Source organism: Mobula birostris, chromosome 18 (genome assembly GCF_030028105.1).
Source record: "Mobula birostris isolate sMobBir1 chromosome 18, sMobBir1.hap1, whole genome shotgun sequence".
Taxonomy (NCBI): Eukaryota; Metazoa; Chordata; class Chondrichthyes; order Myliobatiformes; family Myliobatidae; genus Mobula; species Mobula birostris.
The window spans coordinates 13,807,354-13,828,198 of record NC_092387.1 but is presented as its reverse complement, the minus strand read 5'-3'; the positions used below and the strand labels follow the sequence as shown (position 1 = coordinate 13,828,198).

At 46.8% G+C, this 20,845-nt stretch overlaps 1 protein-coding gene across 2 annotated transcripts; it reads right to left on the bottom strand.

Moving 5' to 3' along the window:
• Window positions 1-8,463: 8,463 nt before the first annotated feature.
• Window positions 8,464-18,309, bottom strand: fbxl22 (F-box and leucine-rich repeat protein 22). Of its 2 annotated transcripts, none has more exons than XM_072282225.1 (2): window positions 17,923-18,309; window positions 8,464-11,135 (listed from the first exon to the last, which is right to left on the bottom strand). In XM_072282225.1, the coding sequence occupies exons 1-2, from the start codon at window positions 18,255-18,257 to the stop codon at window positions 10,793-10,795; spliced, it is 678 nt and encodes a 225-aa protein (XP_072138326.1). In that variant the 5' UTR covers window positions 18,258-18,309; the 3' UTR covers window positions 8,464-10,792. The 2 variants fall into 2 exon arrangements, 1 of the variants encoding a protein (XP_072138326.1); XR_011889609.1 differs by having other exon boundaries at window positions 11,047-11,135; window positions 17,934-18,023.
• Between the last annotated feature and the right edge of the window lie 2,536 nt (window positions 18,310-20,845).

Here is a 20,845-nt window from a genome sequence, read left to right as displayed (position 1 = left end):
AATCTATTCAATATACATATACTGTATAAAGTATACTGAATAAGATTTATTATTATTATTATTATAGATTATGTATTGCATTGAACTGCTGCTGTTAACAAATTTCACGTCTCATGCCGGTGATAATAAACCTGATTCTGATTCAAAAGTAAGCAATGCCAATTCGGGCCAATAGGTCCTTTAGTCAGCAGCCAGTTACTTAATCAGACTCCAGTGATCAGGACCGTTGCTTTTAGAGAGACTTGGTATTTATGCAGAGAAAGCAACACACATCAAAGTTGCTGGTGAACGCAGCAGGCCAGGCAGCATCTCTAGGAAGAGGTACAGTCGACGTTTCAGGCCGAGACCCTTCATCAGGACTAACTGAAGGAAGAGTTAGTAAGAGATTTGAAAGTGGGAGGGGGAGGGGGAGGGGAGATCCAAAATGATAGGAGAAGACAGGAGGGGGAGGGATGGAGCCAAGAGCTGGACAGGTGATTGGCAAAAGGGATATGAGAGGATCATGGGGCAGGAGGCCTAGGGAGAGAGTAAGGGGGAGGGGGGAAGCCCAGAGGATGGGCAAGGGGTATAGTCAGAGGGACAGAGGGAGAAAAAAGAGGGGAAAAAAGGGAAAAGAAAAATAATGATAAATAAATAAGGGATGGGGTACGAGGGGGAGGTGGGGCATTAGCGGAAGTTAGAGAAGTCAATATTCATGCCATCAGGTTGGAGGCTACCCAGACGGAATATAAGGTCCTGACGAAGGGTCTCGGCCTGAAACGTCAACTGCACCTCTTCCTACAGATGCTGCCTGGCCTGCTGCGTTCACCAGCAACTTTGATGTGTGTTGCTTGAATTTCCAGCATCTGCAGAATTCCTGTTTGCGGAATATAAGGTGTTGTTCCTCCAACCTGAGTGTGGCTTCATCTTGACAGTAGAGGAGGCTGTGGATAGACATGTCAGAATGGGAATGGGATGTGGAATTAGGTTGTGTGGCCACTGGGAGATGCTGCTTTCTCTGGCAGACAGAGTGTAGGTGTTCAGCGAAATGATCTCCCAGTCTGCGTCGGGTCTCGCTAATATATAGAAGACTGCATCGGGAGCACCGGATGCAGTATATCACCCCAGCCGACTCACAGGTGAAGTGTCGCTTCATGTCCCCTTCATACCCCCTTCATACCCCATCCCTTATTTATTTATTATTATTATTATTTTCTCTCTCTCTTTTTTCTCCCTTTGTCCCTCTGACTATACCCCTTCCCCCTCCCGCTTTCAAATCTCTTACTATCCCTTCTTTCAGTTAGTCCTGACGAAGGGTCTCGGCCCGAAACGTCGACTGTACCTCTTCCTGGAGATGCTGCCTGGCCTGCTGCATTCACCAGCATTTTTTACGTGTGTTGGTTGAATTTCCAGCATCTGCAGATTTCCTCGTGTTTGCATTTGTACAGAGATGAGGTTTGCACAACTAAGTGGAAGGTGAATGCAGAGAGAGACTCGGATTTACCCGCAAGCTGGCTTCTATTTTCCACGGGTAGCATAGGTTTCCATCGCTCAGCACCATTTACTGTGGGATGGATAGTGTCCAGGGTTTCAGAATCAGATCTATTGTCACTGACAGTGGTGGTAAAATTGACTGTTTAGTGTCGGCAGTGCAGTGTAGCCATAAGAAATGCCAGTAACAATAATAGATGTGAAAGAGGAATAACACGCTGGTGTTCTAGTACGACGTGGATTCTGATTTTCTCTAACATCTCTTGTGCAAAGCAAGAAAATTCTGCACATTTTGAAATATATTCTGTGAAGAAGTTAATAGACAGGAGCCATAGTGGAGTGACAGATTTCTGCGGCTGGTGTTGGCTGGGAGTGGAGTGTCATGAGGACTTCGAGGGGCTCTGTTCACTTCTTTACCTATTCCGGTTGCTCCATCGGCTCGTGCCAACTGAAGGACTTTATATGGGCTAGAATGGCACCAATGTGTTTTATTTTAGAAGTGTTATTTATTTTTTCATTATTTATTCCTTTTCACGTCGTCCCATCTGCTTGGGTCACTTCTCTCAAAGCTAATTGCCGGTAACAGCTAAGTAGGCAGAATGACTCCTTCATCTGCACGGTTTTACTAGCTTTAACAATGTTTTTCTTCTGATTTATTGCTTGGCAATAAGTAAAGTGATAAAGTTAGCTTGACATGTGAATTATATGCCAAGCTGCCAGCGTCATTGTGCATGGCACGTGTTTACATTTTCCAAAATAAAAGCAGGAAATGCTGGAAAATCACTATGGGTCAGGGAGCAGCAGTTAACATTTCAAAACCCTTCATCTGACCTGCGAAAGAGATGAAGGAGGTTAATCTAAGTAGCCAAGAAGATTGAGGAGGGCGGTGGCTGGAACAAGGGGTGAAATGCTGTAGGTAGCGCTTTATCTGTGCAATGTGTGGCCGAAGCTGTGAAATCCGTGGGATGTTTGTTAGTCTGGTCGACTTGGATGTGTCAAAAATAAATGGCCAGTTCTGGTCTGGTCGAAATAGAAAGAAAGACTTCGTCCTTGAGGCTGCAACGTGCAATGTGTGCGAAGTCAAGTTTATTGTGTGCACAAGTACAGGAAGATACGGGTACGGGTACAATGAAACAAAATGCTCGCAGCACCGAGACAGATACGAACAGAATATAAATCGTACATATTACATAAAATTACTTTCCTTAAGCTCATGTTGGGCTTTGACTCAGCAGCCAATGAGAGCACAGACACGGCGGGCAACCGAAGGATTAGGGTCGCTGTGGCTGGCGTGATGTGACGTGCTCTGCAAATCACTTCGCTGGTCACAGAACCATGGTGTTCCTGATATCCCCCGGGCAACAGTCCGTCCTCAATGACAAAAGGTACTGACTTGACCTGTGAGCGTGACCAGCTAGGTTTCGTTGCACAGCCGCCTCTGTCTGTTCAGAGTTTACTTTTCCTTGTGCAACGTGGTGCTGAAAGAGGTCGGGAAATCAAGAGCCGGTGACCCGAGTGAACAGGGGAAGCAGCTAACTCATGTTTCATCTGATGTAGACAGTGCACGAAGATCAGTTTAGAAAAGGGTAACTCAGGGAGAGAGACTGGTTAAAGGGACGTCTTTCCAATTGTAAAGATGTTTCATTGTTGACGTGGATGACAGGCTGCATTAGTAATAACGTTGACGTGCATTAGTACTTGGACCAATGTTAAGTTGTTTGGAACGCTTTGATGTGACACTGACCTCCCAATGTGCAAAGTTACAGTGCGGAGGCATTCCCTGAGTTGCCGCAGCAGAGCTGTGTAACTCCCGCCACACTGCTGGACATGGGTGGACATCTGCCACCAACGCCACCATCTTTTCCAAAACAATAACAAAAAGAAATGCTGGAAAAACACAGTAGATCAGGCAGCAACAATATCCTTCATTAGAACTCCGAGGGAGATAAAGCAAGCTAGTCTAAGTTTTGGGAGGGACGCGGCTGGAACAAAGGGAATGTCTGTCAAAGGGTGAAATGAAGTTCCTTTATCTGTGTAACATGTAGCTGATTCTGTGAAAGGTGTGGGTTTTTTTTAAAGAGTCAGAAACACGAAGAAGGGTCTCGGCCGGAAACGTCGACTGTTTACACATGCTGCCTGACCTGCTGAGTTCCTCCAGCACTTTGGATTTTTTTAAAAGTCTGGCCCTCTTGAATGCGTAGAATAGCTGCAACATTTTCAGGCAAAAATGAGGTGTCAAGTCAAGTTTATTCTCATGTGAGTTTCTTTTGTCACGACTAAATGCTGAGTCATTTGCGCCATTGGCTGAATATTGTTTGGACAGAGATTTCCGGGCTGCAGGCCTCCAGTAACTCCGCGGCGGCTTCCAGCTGACCAGTCCTTCCCATATTCCCCAAGGAGGAGTGTTCAGTTTGACACTGAAATTCTGAAAGGGGACCTAACTGAGAGTTTCCACATTCTATCTTCTCAGAAGAATTATAGTGTCTAATATATGTTGCAGATCTATTAAATGTAACAAATGTGTATATATTCATACAACTATTTGCCAGAAGACTGAGGAATCTGCTTCTCCTAGATACATAGAAGATAGAGCACAGTACACACCCTTCAGCCCACAATCTTATACTGACCCTTTAACACAATCTAATATCAATCCAATATAGCCTTCATCCATAGATACAGTTAGTTAGGGATAAGAGATTTAAATGTACAGGTTTTGGGTGTGTGTGCAGGTTAATTGGGGAAATTAGCAGCACATTAGGAATGTCTAGGAGTCACGATGTTGATTTAAAGAATGGGCAAAAAATTTACTGCCAGGAGATGAGTTGGCAATTTAGACATTGGAACACAGTCGTGAGCCTCAGCTTTGAACCTTGTTGTACTTTTAACCCTATCATTTTCCTAAGGCAGAAGGGAAATCCAGTGTTCCAGGAAAAGACTAGTGTTGTCAGAGACTTCACGTACAGCAAGAGAAGCAGTGAAGTAGTGATCATAATCTGATTGAATTCGCACTGCAATTTGAGAGAGAGAAGCATAACTCACATGTATCAGTATTGCAATGGAATAAAGGGTATTACAGAGGCATGAGAGAGGAGCTTGCCCAGGTGGATTGGAGGAGGATTCTGGTGGGGGTGATGGCAGAGCAGAGATGGCTGAGGTTTCTGGGAATAGTTCACAAGGCGCAGGATTGATATGTCCCACAGAAGAAATTCTCAAATGGCAGGAGTATGCAACTGTAACTGACAAAAGAAGTTAAGGACTGCATAAAAGCCAAGGAAAGGGCATATAAGGAAGCAAAAGTGAGTGGGAAGTAGGATGATTGGGAAGCTTTTAAAATCCAACAAAAGGCAACTAAAAAGCTATAAGAAGGGAAAAGATGAAATATGAGGGCAAACTAGGCAATAATATAAAGCAGAATACTAAAAGTTTTTTCAGTTATATAAAGAGTAAAAGGGAGTTGAGAGTTGATGTTGAACCACTGGAAAATGATGCTGGTGAGGTAGTAATGGGGGAACAAAGAAATGGCAGATGAGTACAGTACTTTGCAGAAGTGAGTGCCATAACTATTACAAAGGAAAAAGTGCTAGGCAAACTCAAAGGTCTTGAGGTGGATAGGTCACCTGGACCAGATGGACTACATCCCAGAGTCCTGAGAGAGGTTGCTGAAGAGATAACGGATGCATTGGTCATGATCTTTCAACAATCACCTGATCCTGGCATGTTTCCTGAGGACTGGAAGATTGCAAATGTCACTCTACTCTTTAAGAAGAGAGGAAGGCAAAAGAAAAGAAATTATCGGCCAGTTAGCCTAATCTCAGTGGCTGGGAAAGTGTTGGAGTCTATTATTGAGGATGAAGTTTTGAGGTACTTGGAGACTAATGATAAAATAAGTCAAAGTCAGCATGGTTTCTGTAAGGGGAAATCTTGCCTGACAAATCTGTTAGAGTTCTTCGAGGAAGTAAGAAGCAGGGTGGACAAAGGAGAGGCATTTACTTGGATTTTCAGAAGGCATTTGATGGTGCCACACATGAGGCTGGTTAAGGTAAAATCCTATGGTGTTACAGGAAAGATACAGGCATGGATAGCAGAAAGGCTGACAGGCAGGAGGTAGTGAATGGGAATAAAAGGGGCCTTTACTGGTTGGCTGCCAGAGATTAGTGGTGTTCTTCAGGGGTCGGTATTGGGACCACTACTTTTCACATTGTTTGTCAATGATTTGGATAATGGAATTGATGGCTCTGTGGCAAAGTTTACGGACGATACGAAGGTAGGGGCCGGGGTAGATAGTGCTGAGGAAGCAATGCAATTTCAGCAGGACTTAGACAATTAGAAGAATGGGCAAAAAACTGGCAGATGGAATACAGTGTTGGGAAATGTATGATAATGTATTTTGGTAAAAGGAACAATAGTGCAGACTATTATCCAAATGGGGAGAAGGTTCAAACATCAGAGGTGCAGAGGGGCCTAGCAGTCCTTGTGCAAGACTCCCAGAAGGTTAATTTACAGGATGAGTCTGTGGTAAAGAAGGCAAATGCAATGTTGGCATTTATTTCAAGGGGAATGGAATATAAAAGCAAGGAGATAATGCTGGCCCTTTACAAGACACTAGTCAGGCCTCAGTACTGTCAACAGTTTTGGGCCCCATATCTCAAAAAGGATGTATTGTCATTGGAGAGAGTCCAGAGGAGATTCACGAGGATGATTCCGGGAATGAAGGGGTTAACATACGAGGAGTGTTTGGCAGCTTTGGGCCTGTACTCACTTGAATTCAGAAGATTGGGGGGTATCTCATTGAAACCTACTGAATGTTGGAAGGACTAGATAGGGTGGATGTGGAGAGGATGTTTCCTGTGGTGGGGGTATCCAGAACTAGAGGGCATAGACTCAAAATTGAGGGACGACCCTTTAGAACAGAGGCAAAGAGGAATTCTTTTAGCCAGAGAATAGTGAATCTGTAGAATGCTCTGCCAGTGACTGCAGTGGAGGCCGTTCATGTGTATATTTAAGATGGAAGTTGATTGTTTCCTGATTGGCCACGGCATCAAAGGATATGGCAAGAAGGCAGGTGTATGGGGTTGAGTGGGATCCAGGATCAGCCATGATGGAATGGCAAAGCAGACTCGATGGGCTGAATGGCCTAATTCTGCTCCTGTGTCCTATGGTCTTATGGTTGTTTCTTCCATCTCACCGAACACCACAACCCCCCCCTCCCCTCACCGATCACTACAACACCCCCTCACCTCACCGAACACCACAACACCCTCCCTCACCGAACACCACAACACCCCCTCACCTCACCAAATACCAGCACAACCCCTGACCGAACACCACACCCCCCTCCCCCACTGAACACCACAACTACCCCCCTCACCGAACACCACAACCCCCCCTCACCTCACCGAACACCACAACCCCCCCTCACCTCACCGAACACCACAACCCCCCCTCCCCCCGAACACCACAACACCCCCTGACCGAACACCACAACACCCCCCCACTGAACACCACAACCCCCTCTTCCACCGAACACCACAACCCCCCCGAACACCACAACACCCCCTGACCGAACACCACAACACCCCCCCACTGAACACCACAACACCCAACTCACCGAAAACCACAACCCCCTCCCCCACCGAACACCACAACACCCCCCTCCCCCACTGAACACCACAACACCCAACTCACCGAACACCACAACCCCCTCCCCCACCGAACACCACAACCCCCACTCACCGAACACCACAACCTCCGTCACTGAACACCACAACACCCCCTCCCCTCACCAAACACCACCACAACCCCTGACCGAACACCACACCCCCCCTCCCCCACCGAACACCACAACACCTCCCTCCCTTCACCGAACACCACAACACCCCCTCCTGTCACTGAACACCACCACAACCCCTGACCGAACAGCACAACACCCCCTCACTGAACACCACAACACCCCCCTCCCCTCACCGAACACCACAACACCCCCTCCTCCATTGAACACCACAACCCCCCTCCCTTCACCGAACACCACAATCCTCCCCCACTGAACACCACAACAACCCCTCCTCTCACTGAACACCACAACACCCCCTCACCGAACACCACAACACCCCCTCACAGAACACCACAACCCCCCCTCCCCCACCGAACACCACAACACCTCCCTCCTCCACTGAACACCACAACCCCCCCTCCCTCACCGAACACCACAACCCTCCCTCACCGAACACCACAACCCCCCCTCCCTCACCGAACACCACAACACCCCCCCACCGAACACCACAACCCCCCCTCACCAAACACCACAACCCTCCTCACCGAACACTATAACCCCTCCCCGCACTGAACACTGCAACCTCCCCTCACTGAACACTACAACACCTCCTCACCGAACACCATAACCCCCCTCACCGAACACAACACCCCCCTCCCCCACCGAACACCACAAACTCCTCCCCCACCGAACACCACAAACCCCTCACCAAACACCACAACACCCCCCTCCCCCACCGAACACCACAACACCCCCTCACCAAACACCACACCCCCTCCTCACCGAACACTATAACCCCTCCCCTCACCGAACACTGCAACCTCCCCTCACTGAACACTACAACACCTCCTCACCGAACACCACAACACCCCCTCACCGAACACAACACCCCCCTCCCCCACCGAACACCACAACACCCCCCTCCTCCACTGAACACCACAACACCCCCTCACCGAACACAACACCCCCTCCCCCACCGAACACCACAACACCCCCCTCCTCCACTGAACACCACAACCCCCCCTCCCCCACCGAACACTACAAAACCTCCTCACAGAACACCACAACCCTCCCCCACCGAACACCAAACACCACCACACCCCCCTCCCCACCGAACACCACAACACCCCCCTCACCAAACACCCCCCCACCGAACACCACAACCCCTCCCCCACCGAACACCACAAACCCCTCCCCCACCGAACACCACAAACCCCTCACCAAACACCACACCCCCTCCTCTCCCCTGACCGAACACCATTCTAAAGGGGTGGATAGATGTGGACTCCACCCTGGCACTGGAGACTGCCAGGTCCTGGAAAATCAATTGCGCTGACTGGGTCAAGCCAGTCAGTCAGGCCGAGCTCTGGGTTGGGGTTGTTCCAGGATCCTGATTAATATCTGCACCAAGGGTGGAAAAGAAAGAGCATGGAAGAATATGGGGGTTCCCCTCTGAGTCTGATCCATCAAACACGCGCCCCCACCCCCAGATAAACCAGGTCCTGTTGACACCCAGGGAAGTGTTTCAACTTCCAGGAATGAGAGAAGACAGAGGCTGCCAGTGCGAGACCTTCAACAGGAATCCAAAAGGACATTCAGAAGGATGGAACTCACTGCGAGAGGAAGCAGCTGAGACAAATTGTCAAAATGCTCAGGCGTCTACAGAAGAAATGGAAAATGAATTTAGGTGAATAAGACAAATTTGAGAGATTCTGGAGAAGCCTCGACACCAACGTTGATCCGAGTGGGCTGTTCCTTTGTCACTTTCTATGCAAGAGGCTCCAGGATCATTTCCCCGCAGTGGACAGGGCAGACAGGTTGGCATCTTATCTGCAAGTTATAGTTGGTTCAGGCTGCGCTGAGGGACAGGTTCATGCAGCTCCACCGAAATCAGAGACAAGAGTGAAATCTCAGAGCTAAGCAACTATTAGCAATTCTTTTCTGAAATACAGACTTGGGTTGGTGAGCGAGTTGTTTTCGCAGTCAGTCTTTGCACGATAGACGTACGATAAATTGGACTCATGACTTCTGAATCTAGCTTGTCATGACCTTGTTCACCTGCACTGCACTTTCTCTATCGACACTGCACTCTATTCTACATCTTACCTTGTTTAACCTGACTGTACTCACTGTGTCATGGTTTCATCTGTATGCACAGTATACAAGACAAGCTTTTCACTGTATCTCAGTAAATGTGACAGTAACAAACCAATTCCAATTCAAAGTTAGGAACATCCCAAAAATAAGATACTGGGAGCTGAAATTTCGGATTGGCTGGCTTTCCGGCAATCTCCCATCTGAGATTATAAATTGAACTAACACACAACAAACTTGCTGGTGAACGCAGCAGGCCAGGCAGCATCTCTAGGAAGAGGTACAGTCGATGTTTCAGGCCGAGACCCTTCGTCAGGACTAACTGAAGGAACAGTTAGTAAGAGATTTGAAAGTGGGAGGGGGAGGGGGAGATCCAAAATGATAGGAGAAGACAGGAGGGGGAGGGATGGAGCCAAGAGTTGGACAGGTGATTGGCAAAAGGGATATGAGAGGATCATGGGACAGGAGGCCCAGGGAGAAGGAAAAGGGGGAGGGGGGAAAAATCCCAGAGGATGGGCAAGGGGTATAGTCAGAGGGACAGAGGGAGAAAAAGGAGAGAGAGAGAAAGAATGTGTGTATATAAATAAATTACGGATGGGGTACAAGGGGGAGGTGGGGCATTAGCGGAAGTTAGAGAAGTCGATGTTCATGCCATCAGGTTAGAGGCTACCCAGATGGAATATAAGGTGTTGTTCCTCCAACCTGAGTGTGGCTTCATCTTTACAGTAAAGGAGGCTGTGGATAGACATACCAGAATGGGAATGGGACATGGAATTAAAATGTGTGGCCACTGGGAGATCCTGCTTTCTCTGGCGGACAGAGCGTAGGTGTTCAGCAAAACGATCTCCCAGTCTGCGTCGGGTCTCGCCAATATATAAAAGGCCACATTGGGAGCACCGGACGCAGTATATCACCCCCGTCAACTCACAGGTGAAGTGTCGCCTCACCTGGAAGGACTGTCTGGGGCCCTGAATGGTGGTAAGGGAGGAAGTGTAAGGGCATGTGTAGCACTTGTTCCGCTTACAAGGATATGTGCCAGGAGGGAGATTGGTGGGGAGGGATGGGGGGGACGAATGGACAAGGGAGTTGCGTGTTTCTCAAATTAGCTCTGGCCCTAGTACCTCCGGGTGGCTCATTGTGGGAACATCTGGCTGAAGTGAAGGTCGGGATGCAATTGTCGTCAGAGCCTTTGAATCACACATCAACTCCGCACCAGATGTGAGTGCCATAGATAGAAGGTATTGAGAGCAGGGACCTCTTGGGCCGCACACAGCCCCCCTGAGACTGGAGGAAGCATGAGATGGACCCACAGCAACTCTTCAACTTCACCCCCATTCCTCACGGTGAGGCTGTGCCTGTGGTCTTCTGTCTGTTCTTGTAAAGGTCTGGCTGTAGTCATGGACTCACAACATGGGCAGTGCCCGCCTCCCAGTAGTCCGTGGTACTCAGCCACTGTTACCAGAGCAATTGCTTCTTCATCCCTTTCCCAAGGCTGTGGCGTGAATCGGGCAGATCGGGAATCATCGTGGCACTGTGCTCTGCATGGAGGGACAGGGAAGGGCAGGCCCCTCGGATCACGTCAAGCCCCTCCTGTGTGATATTCCTGCAGAAGTCCACATGTAGCGTTTTCACGTTGGTCCCGTAGGTGGCCACTGCCTCCAGGGTTTTATCGGTCAGACGTGCACAGTTCTCCAGTTTCAAAGTATTTAGTTTGGGACATTTCTCAAGGATTTGGGTGATGCAGCCATCGTTAAGGTGTCCACATCCTGAAAGGGTTAACGATAGCAAGTTTGGACATCTGAAAAAAAAAAGCACAATGATTACAAAGACTGTGGCAGCAGATTTATCAGCTCAGCCACAGATCCTATCCCCATACAGCAGCTCAAAGAACAGGGACTGTGACCAGAATGAGTCTGCTTCTTCAATCTCACTGTAAATGCAGCAACAACAGCAGCTCCCAGCACCATACTCTCCGGAAACAAATTAGTCTGCAAAATATTGAAAAGGAATTTCCTACGGCAGGAAAGGGCTCTTGCACACGGACCTATAGCAAAAATCTGACAGGCTAATGTGTAATCCTGAGTACCATGGCAGGGGTTTACCTGTGTAAGTGCCATCGTATGCTGATGGGGGTGCAGAGTATACGTCATAGAGGGGCAGTAGAAATTATTCACAGCTGGTTAAAACATGCCCTTTACTTATCCAGCCGTCAAGACTGTTCAAAACATAAAATAGATCAAACATTTGAAGAAATTCAAAAGCTATTAAATTGGGAACAAAATACTTAAGACAAATAAAACATTTAACCCAATTAATTAAAAGAATACATTACTGTTAGGGGTAAGTTTTTTTTTACGCAGAGTGTGGTGAGGGCGTGGAATGGGCTGCTGGCGATGGTGGTGGAGGTGGATACAATAGGGTCTTTTAAGAGACTCCTGGATAGGCACATGGAGCTTAGAAAAATAGAGGGCTGTGGGAACCTTAGGTAATTTCTAAATTAAGTACATGTTCGGCACAGCATTGTGGGCCGAAGGGCCTGTATTGATTTTCTATGTTTCTATGTTACGCCCCTCACAGTAGTTCCTCTTGATTCAGACAAGTCACTGGGGTTTGGTCACAACTTCACAGTCGTGCCTGGAATCCTTGCAGAGCGCAGCCAGGACATAGCTGTCAAAAAAACAGCCGGCAAATGCAGGACTTGCCCATTGTCCTGAACTCACTGGCAGACGTAGGGCAACTGCTGCCAGTGCCACACAATATTGTGCCCATTTGGTGAGGCTGTACCCGCTCTCTGTGATGGGTGAGAAAGATCCCACGAGCAAAGAACTCTCCCTGTGTCCGGGACAATGAACCCAATAAACACTGACAGATTCACTGGTTTGTCTGAGGGAACCTGCCTGCTGTGCTCCTCTCATAATCCCAGTGACTCCACTTTAAAACTATCCATTGGCACCATCTCACTGGGGCATTAATAGTGCCCTGAACATAATCAATTATTCTACACAGAGGTTAAAATCAACAAAGGAATGGTGGGCAGTGAAGTTTGTGACTGGTAGCTACCAGTAGACACAATCACCCCTTCTGTGTGCTCTGTGTGTGGGATTGAGCCTCCCACGGCTGAAATATTGGTCAATGAAGGGGACTTTCTCAAAGGAAGAGGGAAGCAGTGAGAGTCTTGAGGAGGAGTCCCAAAATTCAGGACACAGATGACACTCACTGCCTGATGTAGAGAATTTTGAGGGTTAGCCGAAATTCCTGAATTCAGTGTTGTGTCCCGAGGCCTGTAAGATGCCTAAATGGAGTGCAAACTGCAGTGGGTCAAAGGTACATTGAGAGCTGTTGGAACAAGTTACAGGGTAAGAATGGTAGTGGAGTGGAGAATTAAGCTCCAGGTCACCCATTAGGAGTTCTGCAAGGCCGTCATCCAGTCTACGTTTGGTTTCCTTGTGAAGAAACGGAGCTCTTTGCTGTGGAGGATATCAAAGGAGGAGGTGAGGGCAGGGGTGGTGGGCTAGAAAATGGGTGAGACCAGAAGATATAGGAGCAGAATTAGCCCATTTGGCCCATTGAGTCTGTTTCATCATTTCATCAAAGCTGATCCAATTTTCCTCTCAGCTTCCGCCATCTCCCCATATCCCTTCATGCCTTGACCAGTCAAGAACCTTCCAACCTCTGCCTTAACTATACATAAAGACTTGGCCTCCACAACTGCCTGTGGCAAAGAATTCCGCAGATTCACCACTCACTATCTCTGGCTAAAGAAATTCTTCCTCATCTCCGTTCTAAAAGGATGCCTCTCTATTCTGAGGCTCTGTCATCTGGTCTTAGGCTGTCCAACCATAGGAAACATCCATTCCACATCCACTCTATCAAGGCCTTTCACCATTCAGTAGATTTCAATGAGGTCACCACTCATTCTTCTGAATTCTAGTGAATACAGGCCCAGAGCCATCAATATGACAAACCATTCAATCCTGAAATCATTTTCATGAATCTCCTTTGAACCCTCTCCAGTTTCAGCATATCCTTTCTAAGATAAGGGACCCAAAAATACTCACAATACCCCAAGTGAGTCCCCACCAGTGCTTTATAAAGTCTCAACATTACATCCTTGATTTTATATTCTAGTCCACTTGAAATGAATGCTATCATTGCATTTACCTTCTTCACCAAAGACTCCACCTGCATTTAACCTTTATGGATCCTGCACAAGGACCCCCAAGTCCCTTTGCATCTCAGTTTTTTGTATTTTCTCTCCACTTAAAAAATAGTTAACCCTTTCATTTCTTCTGCCAAAATGCATGACCATACACTTCCGGACACTGTATTCCATCTGCCATTTCTTTGCCCATTCTCCTAATCTGTCTAAGTCCTTCTGTAACCTCTCTTGTTCCTCAAAACTACCTGCCCCTCCACACGCCCCTCTTCATATTGTCTATGAACTTTGCGACAAAGCTATCAATTCCATCATCCAAATCATTGACATATAACACAAAAAGAATTGGCCCCAACACAGACCCCTGTAGAACACCACTAGTCACTGGCTGCCAGTCAGAAAAGGCTCCCTTTATTCCCATTTTTTGTTTCTTGCCAATCAGCCACTGCTTTATCAATGCTAGAATCTTTCCTGTAATACCATGGGCTCGTAGCTTGTTAAGCAATCTCATGTGTGACACCTTGTCAAAGGCCTTCAAAAAATCCAAGTACATAACATCAACCAATCCCCCTTGTCTATACTGCTTGTTACTTTTTCAAAGAATTCCAACAGATTTATCAGGCAAGATTTTGCCTTGAGCAAACCATGCTGGCTACGGCCTATTTTTATCATGTGCCTCCAAGTACTCTGAGACATCCTTAACAATTGACGCCAACATCTTCCCAACCACTGAGGTCAGACTAACTGGCCTATAGTTTCCTTTCTTCTGCTTCCCCACTTCTTGAAGACTGGACTGACATTTGCAATTTGATTCTAGTGAAAATGAATTCCAGTGATTCTTGAAAGATTGTTACTAATGCCTCCATGATCTCTTCAGCCACCTCTTTTAGAACTCTGAGGAGTACACGATCTACTCCAGGTGACTTATCTACCTTCAGATCTTTCTGTTTCCTAAGAACCTTCTGTCTAGTTATGGTAACTTCACCCATTGGCATCTGGAGCTTCCACCATATTGCTAGTGTCTTCCACAGTGAAGACTGATACTTATTCAGTCCTTCCGCCATTTTGTTGTCTCCCATTACTACCTTTCCAGAATCGCTTTCCAGCGATATCCACTTCACCTCTCTTTTACACTTTGTATGAAAGATGAATGTGTTCTCAAAAGGGACAAATGGTCTCTGAGTCAAGAAGGTTCATGAACTCCTCCTGTTTGTAGGTGACCATGAAAGGGGCAACAGGGAGGTGAGGGAAAGGAAAGGCGAGGAAGAGAGTGCAGTGAAGAAGCCAAGAGTTATCCGCGCGTTTTCTGGGTGATCCGGAAACCAGTGAGAGGTATTGGAATCACAAGCAAGGGAGAATCTATGGATGCTGGAATTCCAAACAAGACACACAAAATGCTGGAGGAACTCCCCAGGCCAGGCAGCATCTATTGGAAAAGGTACAGTCGACGTTTTGGGTCGAGACCTTTTGGCGGGACTGGAAGGAAAGTAGGAAGTGATGGTGTTTTATCAGATCGATAGGTCCTGCAACATCCACTTGTCATTCTGTTCATTATAGAGAATGTACGTAACAGGCTCACAGTCCGCATTGAACAAACCCTAATCCCGGCCTCTGCACACAGTGCCTAAGGAATGTTTGTACAATGCCGCTGTTAACCTTCTGGTCCAGGGGAATTCCGAAGCAACTGCCATTTGCTCCCCCTACACTGACCTCCTTCCCGCCCCCCCTCCAAACTTAGTGTCCATCATTCCTCAGTATTCAATGACTAGTGTAGGCTTGTGACCAAACAGCTAATAGTAATGGTGATAGTCAAGCTAGGAGTGGGATTCAAATATCTCAGGAGAGGGGGTCTCCTGTCTTTACCAAGTAGCCCTGGACTTCTTCTTTTCCCTTTACACACCCATCCAGCTCCCTTCTGAATGGCACTCATTCCCATCACTACCTCCCCTAACAGTTACATTCCACACCCACCTACTCCCTGCATTTAACAAATCCTCATGTTCAGTTCATTTGTTTTGTTCCAGGTTCTTGGTACCTTTGGCAATGGGAGCAGTGTCTCTCCATCCCTTCTTCTGTACCATGCATGATTTTAGATACCTCTGTCGGATTCCCACCCGACTTGTTTCTGTTTGTCCACTTAAATGAAGTTCTGCATCTTTAGAGTAATTTTGGAAAATCTTCTCAAAAAGAGCTTTTAGTTTTCCTGAAGAATGTTTTCCGGAACTGGACACAGTTTTCCAGCCGTGGCTGGACCGGTGTTTGATAAAGCCTTGCTCGTGTAGGCTATGCTTTTATTTATAAAGTCCAGGATTGTTTACATATTGTAGCCACCTGCTCAATCTACCCCATCACATTCAGCAAACCATGAACACAATCCAGGCCTTTCTGTTCTTGTACCTGATTTAGAATTTACCTTTCATTATTCCAAGTAAAATGTAACACTTCACATTTCTCAGCATTAAATTTCATGTCTCCCTTATATCAACAATCTATAAAGTTCATTTGCTCCCTTACATCAAAAAGTCTCTATCTCCATGAGGACTGCTCACAGTTCACAATGCCAAGTTTTGTATCATCTGCAGATTTCAAAGTTGTACCCTGCATACCCAAGTCTGTTATTAGAGAAACAAGTTATTCAAGGTGATTCCCTCTAGTCTACAAACAAACCTCCGTGCTACAACTCTGCTGCCCTGTTACTGAACCCCACCCTCCCAAGTGACTATTCCATAGGCTTCAGATTAGATGGCAACCCTATCCAACTTCCTTTCTGTTCCTTTCTTTGTGCTTTTGATCTGCCTTGGTCCTTTCACCTGCTCCAGCCCCCTATCACCAGTTGCTTTCCCCCACCCACTCCTTCTGTCCCTCACTCGCACACTGCCCCCTCCCCTCTGGGTCCTTGTTCCCATCTGGCCGTCATCCCTCCCTGGATTTTACTCTTCACATTTCATAATCTGCAGCCCTTTGTTGTCTCCACTGATCCTCCCAACCTCTATCGCTGTTCCTACCCTTTACTCCATCTATCAATCAACCCCTCTTCGCCTTTATGCACCAATCACATGCCATTTGTTGCCCCATTCCCCTCCCCAAGACAATCTCACTTCATTCTTTCAATCTGGACGCAGGATCTTGACCAGAAATGTCGAGTCTGTTTCTCTCCGCGGGCACTGCCTAACTCACTCAGTTCCTCCAGTAACACTTCTTATGCTCAAAATTCCCACATCAGTGATCTGAGGGATCAGAAGTGGAGAGAGTGAGCAGTTTCAAGTTCCTGGGTTTCAAGATCTCTGAGGACCTAACCTGGTCCCAACATATCGATGCAGTTATAAAGAAAGCAAGACAGCGGCTATACTTCATTAGGAGTTTGAGATTTGGTATGTCAACAAATATAGTCAAAAACTTCTATAGTTGTACTGTGGTGAGCATTCTGAGAGTGTCGTAAATTTAGTCGGCTCCATCTTGGGTACTAGCCTACAAACTACCCAGGACATCTTCAAGGAGCTGTGTGTCAGAAAGGCAGCATCCATTATTAAGGACCTCCAGCACCCAGGGCATGTCCTTTCCTCACTGTTACCATCAGGTAGGAGGTACAGAAGCCTAAAGGCACACACTCAGTGATTCAGGAACAGCTTCTTCCCCTCAGCCATCCGATTCCTAAATAGACATTGAACCCATGAGCACTACCTCACTTTTTCAATATATATTATTTCTTTTTTTGCATGATTTTTAATCTCCAATATACATATACTGTAATTGATTGATTGATTGATTTTTTCTTCTATATATGTATTGTATTGAACTGCTGCTGCTAAGTTAACAAATTTCACGACACATGCCAGTGTTGTTATATAAACCTGATTCTGATTCTGATCCTAATCCGTAGTCACTTGAGCCTTCTCTCTCTACTGGAGGTGGAGTGACAAAGTTAACAAGTGTTTAATTAACATCACCTCCATCATTGACCTCAGTTCACCATAGGTCTCTTTTCAACTTAGTGACATGATTTACTTGCGACAATTCCACCCTTGTCTACTCTAAGCAATCCTCACTTGTCCAAGTTAAACACTTGTTAAATTTGTCACTGATTATTGATTCTAGGATTCCCTACACCACTACGGGCAAACGGAATGGCTGTAATCACTGTGTTTATCCCAGTGTCCTTTAATGAACAAGGGTGTAACACTGGCTGCTTTCCAGTCCTCAGGCACCACCCCTGCATCTACAGTTAACTTGAGGATAGGTGCCAGTTTCTCTCTGGCTGCCAACTTCTTTGCCTCATTGAGAGTTCTGATTTGAAGCCTTCAGTTCAATACAAACTTGAATTTGCTACAGTCTTAAACAAATTCTTTAATTCATCTTCTAAAACTAAGTAAATAAGCAGCTTTGCACAGACAGACACTGCTCAGAGCAAGTTTCCCATCTTCCCACCAACCTGTTGCTTACTTCAGCCAAGAAGCTGTTGACCAGAGTAGAGTGGCGACTGCAGATGTCCCTCTGGAAGCTGCTTTTCGCCCAGTCCTCAATGTTACAGACCTTCACCCGGCTGGAGTGCCAGCAGATAGACAGGGAGTGCAACGCAGGGCTCAGCAGGAAGTTGTCCTTCATTAGCTCTGATGGCGAAGAGAAAGACAGCAGGGACCACAGAGCAGGGTCGTGGAAGACTTCCCGCAGCAGTTGGCAAGTACTGGACATACTTTTCCTGTTCTCCTTATCCAGAAAGGAGAAAATGTGAAGCAGGCATTCATGGTTTAAGTCTGTCAGCCGCATTGGGAGAAGGCATTCACATCCACACTCCACCAAGAGGAATGCAAAGCTGTGTCTGGGAAATCTGCCCCATCCAGTCTGCCTAAACTCTTTCATGCACTTATATGGATTAGGAATGTGGCCCTTTCTGAGGGTGACAACAGCTGTTTAAATTTAGAAGCCTGCACCTCTCCTGGAGTCCAACAACATCTCGGTTCAGTGATGTTAGTTCCTGTAATGAACAACAAGTACTCAGAATGTTAGCAGAATGTTGAAACCTTTGATTTATACCTCACCTCAACTATCGAAAGCATTCGTTTATTCCAGACTGTTTGAAATACACATTCCATATTCCAGCAGAACTTCACTTGCATCTGGAAGTTAACTCCTAACAACAAGGTCAGCCGACAGAGCTGCAAAACACCAGTTTAACCTCGCAGCTGAGCTCTCAGCGTGAGTTCTGCAGCAACTCACGGGAAGGTGCTACCCTGGAACCCACGCCTGTGCAAGTGCAAGAGGTTTCACACGCTCACGGAGACAGCGTTAGTAGAGGAGGCTCTTTAAGAGTGCAGAGTCAGTGCTGAACAGGCACCATGTGGGCCAAAGGTCAGTGTTCAGTAAAAAGTGTGTGCCGGGCAGCCCACAAAGCCAGCCAGTGGGTGAGGCACTTCACGGGTACGGTGTCAGTGAGTGGAGAGGTAGCGTGGATAGAAGCAGCACGAAGGAGGCAGGGTCTCAACAATAAAACCCTGCCTTGACACTTCAGCAGTGATGAAGACTGAGAGATGTTTGAGTCAATACTGGCGTGTTTAGATTTCCTAAAAGCAAATAGTCAGTTCTGCACACACTTGGGGAACCTCAGACTGGTTTTAGCTTCTCAGAGATGGCTCATGGTGGGTGGGATCCATTAGGTCGCAAAAGGCCAGTCCAGGTTCATTGTTCTCTTTATACAACCAGGCAAGACAAGAGCATGACTTTAGCATGACTTTCAAAGATTTGATTTGAACTCTGATACATTAGTCTCTATTCCATTCTCATCCATCCATACAAAGTTGTAAAGTTTTTAATTCACTTTCTTCAGGGACAGGGTTATTTCTCTTGAGGAGACGGTGGTGAGGCCTGCTTTGAACCAGCCCCGCCCTCCCCGTGAAGGTCCCTCCGTGGAGCTGTTGGGGTCGGAGATCCAGAATGCAGACTAACAAGATATTCCCGTGACCCTGAGGGGAATCTGCAGCTGGTGGTGTTCCCTAACCCTCGCTGCTCTTTGTCCTTCTCAGTGGCCAGGGTGACAGGTTTTTGAGGTGCCGTCAGAGCAGTCAGGGAAGTTACCTACGGCACACGAGGAGCTCTTCTTCCGCTTTGCATTCGATGTCATCGTGGCAGCGGAGAGGGGCAATGGCGGACAGGTTGGTATAAGAACGGGAGGGGGTCGGATTAACTGCAGTAGGATTAATAATACTAATAATTTATTGATAGAGCACTTTTCAAACAGACAATGTAGTTCAAAGTGCTTTACAATGTGATAAAGTGCAAACATGAAGATAAAAGACGTTAGTTGAAAGCAAGGTTAAGTAAATAGGTTTTGAGTTGGCATTTAAAAGGTTCAACCAGGTTTGCACCCTTTTATGATTTCAGGAGAGTAGTTCAAAAAAGCTGACCTGCCAATTATCCTTTGAGGGAGATGGTTTAAATTTAAGAGACTGGCGGGAAAAGACCTGAGAGCTCGAGCAGGGTTATAAAACAAAAACGATTCTGTGATGTCTCTTGGTCCTAGACCATTGGGAACTTTAAAAACGTAGAAACATAGAAAGCCTACAGCACAATACAGGCCCTTCGGCCCACAAAGCTGTGCTGAACATGTCCGTACCTGAGAAATTGCCTAGGGCTACCCATAGCCCTCTATTTTTCTGAGCTCCATATATCTGTCCAGAAGTCTCTTAAAAGATCCTATCGTATAGGCCTCCACCACCATCGCCAGCAGCCCATTCCACACACTCACCACTCTCTGCGTAAGAAAACTTCCTCCTGATGTCTCCTCTGTACCTACTTCCAAGCACCTTAAAGCTGTGCCCTGTCATCCTAGCCATTTCAGCCCTGGGAAAAAGCCTCTGACTATCCACATGATCAATGCCTCTCATCATCTTATACACCTCTATCAGATCACCTCTCATCCTCCTTCGCTCCAAGGAAAAAAGGCTGAGTTCACTCAACCTATTCTCAAAAGGCATGCTCCCCAATCCAGGCAACATCCTTGTAAATCTCCTCTGCATCCTTTCTATGGTTTCCTCATCCTTCCTATAGTGAGGCAAACAGAACTGAGCACAGTACTCCAATTGGGGTCTGACCAGGATCTTGTATAGCTGCAACATTATCTGTCAGCTCCTAAACTCAATCCCACGATTCATGAAGGCCAATGCATCGTATGTTTTCTTAACCACAGAGTCAACCTGTGCAGCAGCTTAGAGTGTCCTATGGACTCGGACCCCAAGATCCCTGTGATCCTCCACACTGCCAAGGGTCTTACCATTAATACTATATTCTGTCAACATATTTGACCTACCAAAATGAACCACCTCACACTTATCTGGGTTGAACTCCATCTGCCACTTCTC